A 12,925-nucleotide genomic window follows, 5' to 3' on the forward strand; every position below is an offset into this window, starting at 1 on the left:
TGCTAAGCTGTTTAAATGGCTAATGAAAATGAACATTTCGCCAATATCTCTGTTTAAATGCAACACAGCCTTCCTTTTTTATTTGTTTAACACCATTTTGAAAAGGTCGGCATTCTGATATTTGTGCTTTTTCTAAAATCAGTGAATATCCAAGTCTTTCATTATGTTAAACGTACATGTGTTTCTGCTTCTGACCACAAATGTGGGCTTTTCTTCTGTATACGCATCTTACCAAGTTGAGATTGTTGTGGTATAACCCTCTAACTGAGATGAATATTCTGAACACGCTGTATGCACGTCCAAAAAAATGCTCCTAAAATAACCCAGAATAACACTGGATATCCCACATGTCTTAATTAAACAAAGCGTCCTGTTTACATGACCTATATCAAATTCTGAATATTGCCGTCTTCGTAATAATTGTGGGAAAACTAGTGTGAATGTAAATCTAGTTAGTGGTTGAATAAGGCTGCAGTATGGTGTTAGATCGCCTAAGAGAGGTTGGAAATGTGACTCTTGGGGGATATATGACATGTTAGGTTCTGTACATCACTGTTGCATACCTTTTCTCAGTTGGCTTCATTTGTTTCTCTTTAAATGTTTACGCTGAAGCCTTTTGATCTCAGTGGGAACATTGTTTGATGACAATCTTCTAGTTCTACTGCGGAGAGCAATGATAAGGAGGATCAAGGGCTGATGAGAAGGATCAGAGTTGCTTTGATAGCCCAGATGATTGTTTACCTGTATTAATGTAACCAAGCCATTTACTCTAGCTGAGCACAGTCACTTCTCATGAAATTCCACTACAATGGAAAAACACTACAAAGAGAGTGTGCGCCACAACTGCAAACATTAAGATATTTCTAATCAATGCATATGTTACTTTATGGAAGAGGTATTTTTTTCTGCTCAAATACACTTTACACTCACGAAACCGGAGCAAATGGGAGAAGAGTTTATCCAGTGCAGCTGAGAACACTTCCAAATTAAAGCTGGCAGTGTGCAATTAAGCCTCAAGTTACTGTGACACTTCACATCCAAATTAATCAAACTCTGAGTCGAAATATTGTGCAAATACTCATTGAGATCACGATATAGACTCAGTGTATTTATCACGTGTATTTATTCATGTTATGCCTCCACCCTCATATCAGACAGAAAAGTACGAGAACTAAATTACACCCAGCTCAGATATATCTATGGGCAGTGCAGCAACATTTTTAATTCTCATGAATGCTGCATAAATTGCACTGGTGACTGAATGTATAAATGAATCAACTCGATCTCATGTTTAAAGTTCCCATATTATACTGTTTTTCATCAGTTTCACACAAAATTTTCTGACCAAACAACTGATGTATTAATCAAGAAAATAATCATTATTTGCAGCCCAAATCATGTGAGAGTGTTCTTTAAGTTTGTGGAAGAGTAACATGCACATCTTGGACAAGGAGTTAGTGAGGTCCTCCCCTAAAGAAAAAAGGTTATGTTTTGATGCAATTTTGTATATCTTTTATATCTGTGTACAAAAAGTTTGAAAAAAATGAGCAGATAATAAATAAACAACACTCAAAAACCTTAAAGACAAAAGCAGATAAAGATGTCCACTGGGGACCAACAACAGTCATCCAGTTAGTTTTAATGCCCTCTGCATTCATTTTACCCATAACTTCTTGGGTGCTGTGCCAAAGCTTTACAATGTAAAGGGAAACCTGGTCATATGTTTCATAAGCTTTAAGAAATACAACATGAAGCCATTTGATGTTTGTGTAAAAAGAAGTTGAGCCTCCATCAGTCAGTGGCTCAGTAACATATTCATCGTGGCTGTAACATAACAAATGGCTGATCAATAACAGACTAGTCTTAATTTACTCAATCAATTAGCCGATGACAGATGAGCTGAATTAATCCATCAATGCAGTGTGAATGGAATGTGCTGCATGAGGAAATCAAGCCCTCTAATCAAGAGGCTTGAATTATTAATGACTGAGAAAAGTGTTTTTCCTTCCCTCTCTGACTCATGGGCAGCATGCTGATGGTGATAAGATACAGCGAGACAAAAAGAGCTGAAGTACCAGAGAGGAAACAACCATCTGGTCCTAGAGGGACCGTAGATAAATACAGTATGTTATGCAACACGAGTAAAGAGGGTTCATGCACCTGCCTAAAAGGCATCTAAATCTGGGTTGCAGTAAGGGAGTAAATGGATGAAAAGGTGAGCTGACTCATGTTGCCGGTTGTACAATAATTGTACATTCTATTCTGAGAGCCTCTAAAGTGCAGCATTTAAAGTAAGCATCAACCTTCACCGGAAACATACAACACTGTTCTTTATTTTATATACCTGCTACAAATACTGAACAACAGTAAGTTTGAATCGGCTTTGAGTCAACTTTATCCTCTCGGTTTCAGATTTAACTTTGGGCAAGTTAATCCTGTTAACAACATTGGTCAAAATCCATGTACATTTCTGTTTCCTGGCAGTATTACTCCAACAAGCAGGCAAGTTCCAGAAATGGAGAGGGCTGAGCCACATTTAATAGCATATCTCCTTCCAGTCAGATGATAAAAAAGGCATAAGAGCTATCTGTTCATCCTCTATGATCAAGTCCACACTGCAGCCAGCATGCATCTCATCATGTAGTCTCTAACATCCTTCAAAAGTTTCAACTCACGAAACCCAAGTGACAAGAAATAACAAGCTCCAGTGCCCTCCACTTTAGCATGAGCCCTGCCGCAGTGTGAAAATAATGATCTCATGGGTTGTAGCTACAGTAACAAACCCTGTAGCATGACAGTACCATTCCACAGGCCAGCCAGTCATATCTAAGAATTACAGCACAGTTGCCTTCGTCCTCTCCTGGTGCCAACGGCTGTCATTGACCCCGGGCATTCCCACAACTCACTGCAACAAACAGGCAGACGTTTGACAAGCTGGGGACACTCCCATGCTACAGGACCTGCGGTCTCAGTATAACTACAGACTGAAACAAAGACAACAATGAAAAGGATTGATAAAATTCGAGAAACCCAACAGATCTTTTGGGCTGGTGTCTATTCTTAAATTAGGGAGTTAAAACATCTAATTTTAATGTATCGGCAGATATACACACATTTTGTAATGTTCCCTCAGTGTTGTTACCAGACACTTATGACAAAGATACGTACTGTTTATATTAGGGAGGCAGGATATTTTAGTTCAACATTTACCTTCATCGTCTAAGATCTAGATTTTGGATATCATTATATCTTGATATGACATTAGGGTTTTCCTGCATTATATCCACATAACACATAACTTATTCATCAAACATCCCATCATCATATTTTGTACTGACAGTCCCCCCGATGATCTTGTCCCATTATCAATATCAAGGTATTTGGTCAAAAACACTGTGATTTTGCCACCTTGTACCAGCAGTTATGTAGTGCTTTTGAGGAGATGTCAAAACATCAAGATATATATCATAAATCACAATATAGCCTAAAATATGGCTATATTATCTTAAATCAGCATTATTTAGATAATGCTATTTTGTGCAGTTTGGCGCCCCCCACAGTCTCTGAGTGCAACACCACTGTCTTAAATACAAATCACTGGTCTGTAACAGTTTGTCAGGTGTAATGCATTACGTCATAACAAAATATAAAATCTGTTGAAAATGTGTATCTTGAGGAAAACTTGTAGGGTTCGCTGTGATCCTACTGATATTACATAGTGAAGAAACAAGTGATAAGGGGGGCGAAGTACCTGAGACAGAAACACCATTCACTCTATTACAAGACTCTGCACCATCAACATGACAAGCTCTTATTTTATTGTCCAGATTTCAGATTTGAATTGTGTGAAAATGTAGGCCAATTGCCAAGAAAATTAGTTTCAGTTGAAAATCCAGATCCAAGGAAAATACCCAGGAATGCTCACTTAGATTAGGAAAAAGTCCTCCTCATTCATCCACTGAATTATGAGCTAAACTAGAATTTTGATGCAGATTAAAACATCAGACATTATTTAAAATGTTCTATAGTGGAGCCTTGGCAGTATTATATACTCTCCAGTTGTGAATGAGACTAAGTTGTTGCTCCACTGACAGCCTAAACGCATTTAAAAGGAGACTGGTTTCCTACTATTTGCAGTTTGTTGGCCTGTATAGTATCTCAGAATTGCCTGACATCAGTGAGCTTGTCATGTAATGTTCAGATATTGTTTGACTGCATGGCCGGCTCTGCACAGAGATACCATTTGTCTTCCCTGACAAGGGAGGTTCAGGACGATGCAGCTCCTCAGTCTCTCCTATAGCAGTCTGTGGTGCATACTGCAGAGCAGTGTTGGCACACATTCAATGGGCTAATCTGCCTCATGTAGAACACATATGGTGGTGATGATAGAGGGCAAAGACATAAATAACTCAAAGTGAAAAGAGGTAAAGTCATGGCTAAATTGTTTTGACTACTCAACTCAATGACTAATACTTTGTGTTCAGTGACTCCAGATCAGGCTATTTCCTGGAGCTGGAGGAAGATAAATAGCTATTTAGAATAAACACACAAGGAGGGTCTTTTAAGTTCACCATTCGGCAAATATCTGTTTCGATTTGATTTTTTAATTTCAAAATAACAAATTAAATTTTGATTTTTAATCATACCATTTTTTAAGCACTGACAGCTCAACAGATTAAAGATCAACAGATTGTTGGTTTTGTGCCCTGACAACTCATTTACATTTCAAAATTCTTCTTTAAACTTTGAAGGGTTTATTTTACCATGATAGCTCGACTTTATCCTGGCGACTTTTTGCACGTTAGCATTAAGCAAGTTCAAATAATATTCACCAAAAATAAAAATTCCAGAGTTCAACAAAGTTACAGTGTCTCCCTTCAGGGATTCAACAATCAGCAAGAGAAGATATAAGTTTGGTTTGTTACAAAGTTTGGCTTTACAAAGCGTCCAGAGGAAACCCTCTTCCCAAACAAATCAATACAGGATCTCAAAAAAAGAAAATAACCCTGACATTTTCCTGTATTATCCTCAAAGTTTTTCTCTTTTCTTCTTTGGACTTCGGAGAGAAAAATACTGGCAGAACTGCCAATGATGCTTTCGATTTTTTCGATTGTGCTGGTTTATACCCATTTTGTATTATTCTGAGATACATCTCACACAATTCTGAGGCAATTCCCTCGTATGAATCTTTTAGCCCACAATTTCCAAGACTATCACCAAAGGTTATAAGATCCGTTGAAACAACAGTGATGAATGACAGTCCGATATATCAGTCTCAGCATCTGTACATACAACAGTGCCCCTTGATGTTATCTCCAAAAGGCAGGGAATGTTTCAAGTCAGTCATAGAAACAGCAATATAGAGCAAGAGTTGTTTGGGAGTCTAAATGAAATAAATCCAGAGCGTGAGTGCAATTTTGCATACAGCAATATGAGAAGAGCCCAGGGAGCAGATTCTTCTAACAGGTCTGTCAGATTTTTGGCCATAAATCATAATGTAGAAATAGTTACCCTAGGCAGCAATAATCTCTGCATTTCAACTCACCACAGTAGTTACAGTTACATTCAGTACACTGAGAGCAAGGGGAAGCGTGTCACATATCAAACATGGATGAGGGGACCATGGATCAGAAAATAAATCATACATCAGCTCAGATGTCTTTTCCCAAGCTGTGGAGCTCAGCTGAAGCAGATATAATGAGAGGCCGATGTACATACTGTAGCAGATGTGCACTGTGATCTGCTGCACTCGCACTCTTCCTGGCAGTTTTCAATTAAAACAGACAGGCCTCTTTTCCCCTGGACAGCACTCCCATTGCAGCAACCAATCAGTGGGCCTGACAACTCTCTGACCTTCCTCCTCAACTCACCTGGCTGCCTCTATCATACTCACCATTAACAACACCATTCGCAGCTTCATCAAATGCAGGTAATTGTCTCCCCGGGACATGCTGTTCATTATTTTGAGAAATCTGGAGGATCGCTCTGCTGTGTGTTACCTCTCTAATCAAAGGTCTAGAACCACAATTACAGAGGTAAACTGCGAGTCACCATCCATTAGTGAAAAGAGCAAACGACGGGTTCTCGTGGGAATTTCCAGCCATTCAGAGACCTGATTGAAATCACAAACATCCCTCTCACAATCTCCAACAGAATATTGTTCCTTCCTGCCTTTAAAAAAAAAAAAACAAAAAAAACATAATTTTGTCTTCAAAGCAGCTGGAGAGCAAACAGAACTGCTGTTAAATGGACAGAGATACTGTAAATAGTCTGAGACACATCCTGTGTTCAAAGCTGATTTGGCAGCGCGTGTCATTCCTCCATTTGTGACACAGTGCAGGGCTTGAAACTGTGACGCAGACAGCCACACTTTGTGAGCATCAGGAGCCGAAGTGAGACAGCGAGTGAGAGAGAAAGATGTCTCTGAATCTGAGAATAAAGTGAGACACTCCCTGCATCTCATTAAAGATGTATGGAATATTTGGGGACACAGTAAATAAATAAGTAAAATCTAAATAAATAAAATGTGCAAACCAAATGTTTTGTCACCTTATGATTAACATTCACAGCTGAATCCCCTCCTGGGCAGGTCAGCATCTTTCTATACACACAATCTTTTGGTCTTTGTCATGGAGCTCGGGAGTGCTACACCTGCTGCAGCTGATATAAGTCGGCTCAAGACTCTATCCCCTCGGAGCGCCCGCTGCTTCCCTTGCTGTATTGTGCCATTATTTCCAAGAAGTAGGTAATTTATGCAGCCGTTTATCTGGGGCGAAAAGCATCGCTCCCAGGACGGCAAAGGAGCTGCAGCAGGGCAGCAGGGGGCATTGATTTCACAGATTGATAGGTGATGCAGACTGCTTACATGTAATCTAATTTAGTTACCCTCAAGCACATACCTTATAGCCTGGTCCGAGCTGATGAATTGCAAATATCTGTGCGGGATTGAGGGCTTCGCTGAACACGTAGACGGCTCCCAGCTGACCGCAGAAGACTCTGTTGGCGTCTGCTGTCTCGGAGGAGCCGAGGAAGCACTTATCGTAGCTCTGGAAGAGGGACACAGACAAAAAACCTCCATCAGTTTATCCAATAGTATGTCCAAATTCACAAACAGCCTGGTTGGAAAAACGGTCATTGCACAAATGCGTTATATTCTTAATTTTTTTTTAGCAAGAAACTATGTAACTATCGAGAAAAACATCCCCATCTGTGTTGTTTTTGTCTTAACCTTGACAACTCCCTAAACAATGGCTCTGATTTACAAAGATAGGAAACCTCAATATAACCTCTGGGATGGAGAGAATATGTGCTGTGATTGCATTCAAGATAGAATTGAAGGATAACTTACACCAGCCGAAGTGAATTAAATAACAAGTGAAGATACAGACAATATCAATGTCCATACAAATAGTAGTAGATGATTCAAAATCTTGAACAAGCTTGTCTCACACATTTAACCTTGTGAGAGAAGCCCATTCAATCTCATTGTTTGTGTTGTGATACCTTTTTTTAACCAACTAAATACAGACAGGAAGTAACACAAAATCTTTCCAATGTTACTGTGCTAACTAAGCTAAAAACAACAGACTTTCTTCATTCCTGTTTCTAAGTTGGCAAGAGCAGAAGGATGGTGATCATCTATGTTTTCTAAGTTAGTTGGCTGAGGACAAGATTTCACTTTTTAAGAAAAATAATACAAGATGGGAACATGTTTGAAAATCAACAATACAAATGATCTGTTTCTAATCTACATCAATGTCAACTACAACTTTAAAAGAACAAGTCATCCAAAAATGAAAATTCAGTCAGATTCAGATTTGGATCATACCTGATGAGTTGTTTGGAGCCATCTTATGTTTTTTCCTTTGTTGTTTTACATTTTAAAACAAGTCCCATCCAATTAAGTTGTTTAGAAGAATGCTGCAGTGCTGTTTTGTTGTGAAGCTCCAGAAACGATTTGCTGACTTTAAATCTTAACCTGACTTTCCGTCCGTATGGAGGTAAATAAATCGTGACTTTCTTTTTTGGGTGAACTTTTCCTTCAAACTTTTTCAAATTATTCATGTCACCAGAAACTGATCGTATGTAGCACCACGCTAGCTGTCACAGCTTATAATATTTCTCTGTATCCAGTTGCATGACCTTACTCACTGTGACATATGAGGTGACAGCAGCTGCTGTTGTTTAAATAATCCTGATCCGGGGAAATGTTAAGCTTCAAGGGTGGAGAAAACGGCTTCCTCTGGTACCACTGTGTGGTGGTGTGATGCCCTTCCCTTGGTTGAAATAGGCTAATCTGATCTAAACTATTCTCTTGGTGTGTTCTAGGTATGATTAGGATTATGACGACGCCTGCTTCCATCACGGTAAATAGTCCTCCTCATCAGAATAATGCTACCTTACAGGCTCTACTTTCGCTTCAGACATGGGAATATCCCTCTACAAAAACCATCCATCATAATTGAGGGCAGCTCTATTTAATGTGCTGGAATATTTCATGAACCACCCTTAAATCTCAACCTGTCATCTGTGTAATTTTCCCTTGAATACACAGGTACAGACTGAAGCACACATTTGGAAATGTGTCTCATCAGTACTAGTGGAAATTGCTTTTTAAATCTGTCCTTAAGAGCCGTGGACGACTACAAGCTTCATTTTGGATTACAGTCATTCACACATGCAAATATCTATACTATTACACCACCACCCGCAGTGGTGTCATACATTTTAAACAAGAATGCTTCAGTCTGAGGGTGTTCACAATCTCTGCTCATACACATACAGTAGATTTTGTCTTTTTGGCACCCTATACATAGATGAATATCTCCTCTGTACATAAATCTGTTTTCGCAATGTTTGATGTTCCATCTTCCACCCTCTCGCAGCACAGCTCTGTGACAAATGGACGCTCAAATTAAGACTGAAATGTCAGTCATATTTCTGAGAGAAATCCATGTCGATGCGGTAAAACTCATTTTTGCTCAATGAACACTCTTGAGGATGCTTTTTTTTTTTCCCCTCTCACATTTTCCAGCCATGTGAAATGTCGACGTGGCAGCCTCAGTCACTCCTGTGCCAATGAACATCAAAATGAGGGTGGAAAAAAGATGACAGCAGTGAGGAGGAGGAAAGAGAAAAGTGCTTACATCATTTGTGTTGACGTGCCATGCCATGTCTCCATAAGAAACAAGCTGTCCGTTGACGTAGCATCTGATTTCACTGTTCCTCCAGCGGCTGTATATGTGAACTATACTGATCATGTACCACTGAGAGGGGAGAAGAGGGTCAGATAGAAAAGATACTCAGTCATTATCTGTCTTTTGTTAGACATATTTACACTCAACACAAGTTTGGTTTATTGAGCAATATCTCCAAAAATACTAAGCTCTCCAATTTGTTTCTTTTAAAGCCTGGAAATTCAAATAAACATCAAAGTTACTACAGTAGAAATCCACGGCCATGAGGTTTCCCACCTAATGTTCTGAAATCTGCAGTGGAACATTGTGAATAATAGATCAGAGAAAATGCTAAAAGGAGGCAAGACAACTCATATTTCAGTGGGAACAAAGCCACGTCAGATACCGGTTGTAATTATTCAGGGACTACAGCCAGTCGAGTCAAAGCAAGTCCTCAGCTGGGGAGGTGACTTTAAAAAGATGTCATGTCTAACGAATACAAAAATCACATTAAAGAAGACATGAAAAAGAGATATTGATTACTAAACAACTGTATAGTAAAGACAAGGAAACATGAATGGAATTCTTTACCATATTTGTTAAAAATTGCAACCCCGTCCTGTGGCCAAATTTACTGATGCTTTCCACATCGATAAAGTGAAACATATCTTAAGCACTGTTTATAGTGAAATAAAAACAAAAAGTTTTAAACTTAAACTGCTTTGATTGCACTTCCTAAAGCAGATCCTGTACATACTATATATTATTTATTCACATCAGAACACTTGCTGCATTTTTATTGCTTCAGCTTTTCCACATTTTTATCCAACGGGTTATCTCATATTCTGTTTTGCTGATGCAGCAGTTGTAACACTGATGTAAGTTCCTTTGATTTAACATTGAACATCTCTCCAAAATGTTCGCTTACTCAGATCTTTTTTGCGGCTCTTTGAATTGAAAAGTTGAAGGCAGGATCAGTTTAGCTACGATTTCAAACTTCAGGATCTTGTGTGAAACACTGACGTATAAGAACACTATAGAGTGACATAAGTGTAACATACAGAAGAGGATTTACATGATTATGTAATATGGATTATGTAATATTTATTTTAACAGTTTTGAGTGGACATTCAAATACTTGATCTGCTTTATCATTCTTTTACAGATTGTATTTTAACTTCCTGCTTTGTTGTCTGGTATTTTGTCACTGTTTGTAGTTAAGAACAAACTCAGTAAGACTGTTAGTATGTCTGGCAAGATTGCAGGTCAAGAACAACACAGTGAGACACTGCTTTGTGGGACACGCATGGCAGAAGAAGGACAGGCCATCCTAAGTGATGTATCACACGCTCTCTGTGGTGAATATGAGTTATTACTATCAGGGCAGAGATACAGGGCACCTTTGTGGACTTCCCATACCCAGAGATCCCTGTGATATCAGATTTTCTTTGGTTGCATTCTGATCATTTCTAGCCTTTACTGTTGGTGAGGTTGTGAAGCACATTATGTTTAATGTCTGTTTTTGAATGTAATTGTTGTAATACTGTGGTTGTTGCAACAATTGCTGCAGACACAAAAAGGGTTTCCAAAAGGACAATACGTGAAACAAACAAACAGGGAACCATTGCATATGGGTATCTCGGTAAATGGATGGACGAGTAGGCAAACAGTCATATTGTATTAATTGTATTAATCTGTGCTTGTGAGCAAAATAGAAATTCTAAATAAAAAGAGACTTTAAAAATGACGATTCACAGTAAAATACAGCCATAACAGTTTCTTAGCTCACCATAAATTTTCTTTGAAAAATTTAATGGAAACAATTTGTTCACTGTAAGTTTAAACTTTTGTATTGACACTGCTGGAAACTGACAAGAAGGAGTCATGGCAGAATGAATAAAAGCTCCAAAGAGTGGTTTCATTCCACTAAGAAAGATAATAACAGTGTTTGTTGCAATGTCTGTAAGATTATTATTCCAAGTCAGGGCTGAAACACATCTATTCATTGCAACATGGGATTACATTCCAGGAATGCCACGCATTTGACTCTTTGCATGAGTGCCACTGCCTCCCAACCAAGCAGAACATCTGTTAACAAGGGTAAATAACCTCTATCATTACAACATTTGCACCACGCTGGCAGACTTAGCTGATTTCTTTCTGCTAAGAAGACAAAATAAAAATGAATGCTCAACAAATATTCCAATATTTCATGTATTTTAGATGATGACAGACAGACTGTTGCTACAGCTAGCCCTAAGGCTATACTTTCTTACTAGCTGTGTTAACTCATGCAACGAATATAACAGACAGGGGCAAGCTGGGCACAACAGCTCACAGCAGAAGGCAATAGGTTGTCCATCTCTTATGTGACTGTGCACCCACTTGTTTATTAGTTTGACCCATGAAGGGCACTGCGAGCAGTCTAATGGAATTACAGCCGTCTTCACACAAAGGTAAGGACACTTTAAAGAGGATTCATGGCTGAGGGAGGAGTGGAGGCAGACTGCAGATAATTTAGAATGCCACTTATCTGCAGATGTCTGAACCTAGAATCAATTAAAAACTTCATTCAACGTGTTTTATCTCCTAAGAGTTTCTCCAATACGATAGCCAAACTGTGGCAGTAGGAAGAGGATGAATAGTTGTTCTCAGGTGTTGCGTGAAGTACCTAATTGTTTGACACATGCTTTGAGCCTGTTTTCCTTCTCTGCAGGGACAGCTACGCTACACTGACATTCCACGCTAAATTAAGTTTCATTTTCTCATCTACATTTCCATCCAATTACACCTGCAAGACTCCTCCGGGAGTCTTAACACTCCAGGACTATGAGTAGACATACAACTTTGTAATGCCAATAACAGAACAGGTGGTGGGGAGGGAGTCACGGTTAAGTGTTGCCAAAACTGCAGGGCGTTTTTAAAGAGAAGTGTAATTTCTGCTTGTTTTGAATGAAAAACAAACCTAATTCCACTCAGCTCAGGCCAAAATTATGTGAAAATTCTGGAATTCGATGTTTGGTATAATGTAATCCATGTTCAGATGACGTTCACTTACATTTGAAACAGTCTCCAGTCTTCATTGTGCAGTAATTCATTTCATATACTAAAATAATCATATGCTATTCAAAAGCTGAAAAACACAATTGAAAGCTGTTCTTACCTTCCTGGGCTGAAAATCATACTTCACACAATGTTGGAAACCTTTTCCTTTAGACTTGAGGGATGTCACGATCAAGCAGTTACCAACAAAATGTGCAGAGTAGCCGATGCCCTTGCTGGTACGAAAGCTGTAAGCAGAAACATGCACAGTATCCATCATTAACTGACAAACAGATCGATGTCAGCATTTTTTAGGATTTTAAAGCAACGTTACATAACTTTTTTTCCCTTAAAACAGCAGATTCAGCTTCATCATCGATCAAAAAATCCAGGCAGGTTGGCCCACCCAAACCAAACCTCCCTGCTCCCCCCTGATCTGCCAAGCTGCAGCTGAGCCAACTCATCTCTATGTAGACTATTGCAATTAGCTAGCTAACGAAATACTGTACAGCTTATTCAGCTAGCACTGGTGAACACCTGATCAATAGTAAGTGTTGGAGCTTGAACTGTACCCTCTCTCCCTCCAACAGATTCATTAGCATGATTGGACTTTAGCCTCTAACTTTTGAATGTTGTCAAAATGATCTCAATAAACCTGACCTGTCATGCCTACACTGTCTTAAAATGTTTTCTTAACAGCTAGATGA

General features: G+C 39.0%; 1 protein-coding gene across 6 annotated transcripts in view; it reads right to left on the reverse strand.

The window, feature by feature from the left end:
* Positions 1 to 12,925, reverse strand: part of nbeab (neurobeachin b) — a 221,184-nt gene that overhangs the window by 147,295 nt on the left and 60,964 nt on the right. For all 6 annotated transcript variants that reach the window (XM_037079753.1, XM_037079762.1, XM_037079745.1 and 3 more), the window contains exons 6-8: positions 12,340 to 12,466; positions 9,147 to 9,266; positions 6,900 to 7,046 (exon numbers count right to left, since the gene is read on the reverse strand). In XM_037079753.1, coding sequence (XP_036935648.1) covers positions 6,900 to 7,046; positions 9,147 to 9,266; positions 12,340 to 12,466 — 394 coding nt within the window. The remainder of the gene's footprint in view (positions 1 to 6,899; positions 7,047 to 9,146; positions 9,267 to 12,339; positions 12,467 to 12,925) is intronic.

This window comes from Acanthopagrus latus, chromosome 2 (assembly GCF_904848185.1).
Source record: "Acanthopagrus latus isolate v.2019 chromosome 2, fAcaLat1.1, whole genome shotgun sequence".
NCBI classification, from domain to species: domain Eukaryota; kingdom Metazoa; phylum Chordata; class Actinopteri; order Spariformes; family Sparidae; genus Acanthopagrus; species Acanthopagrus latus.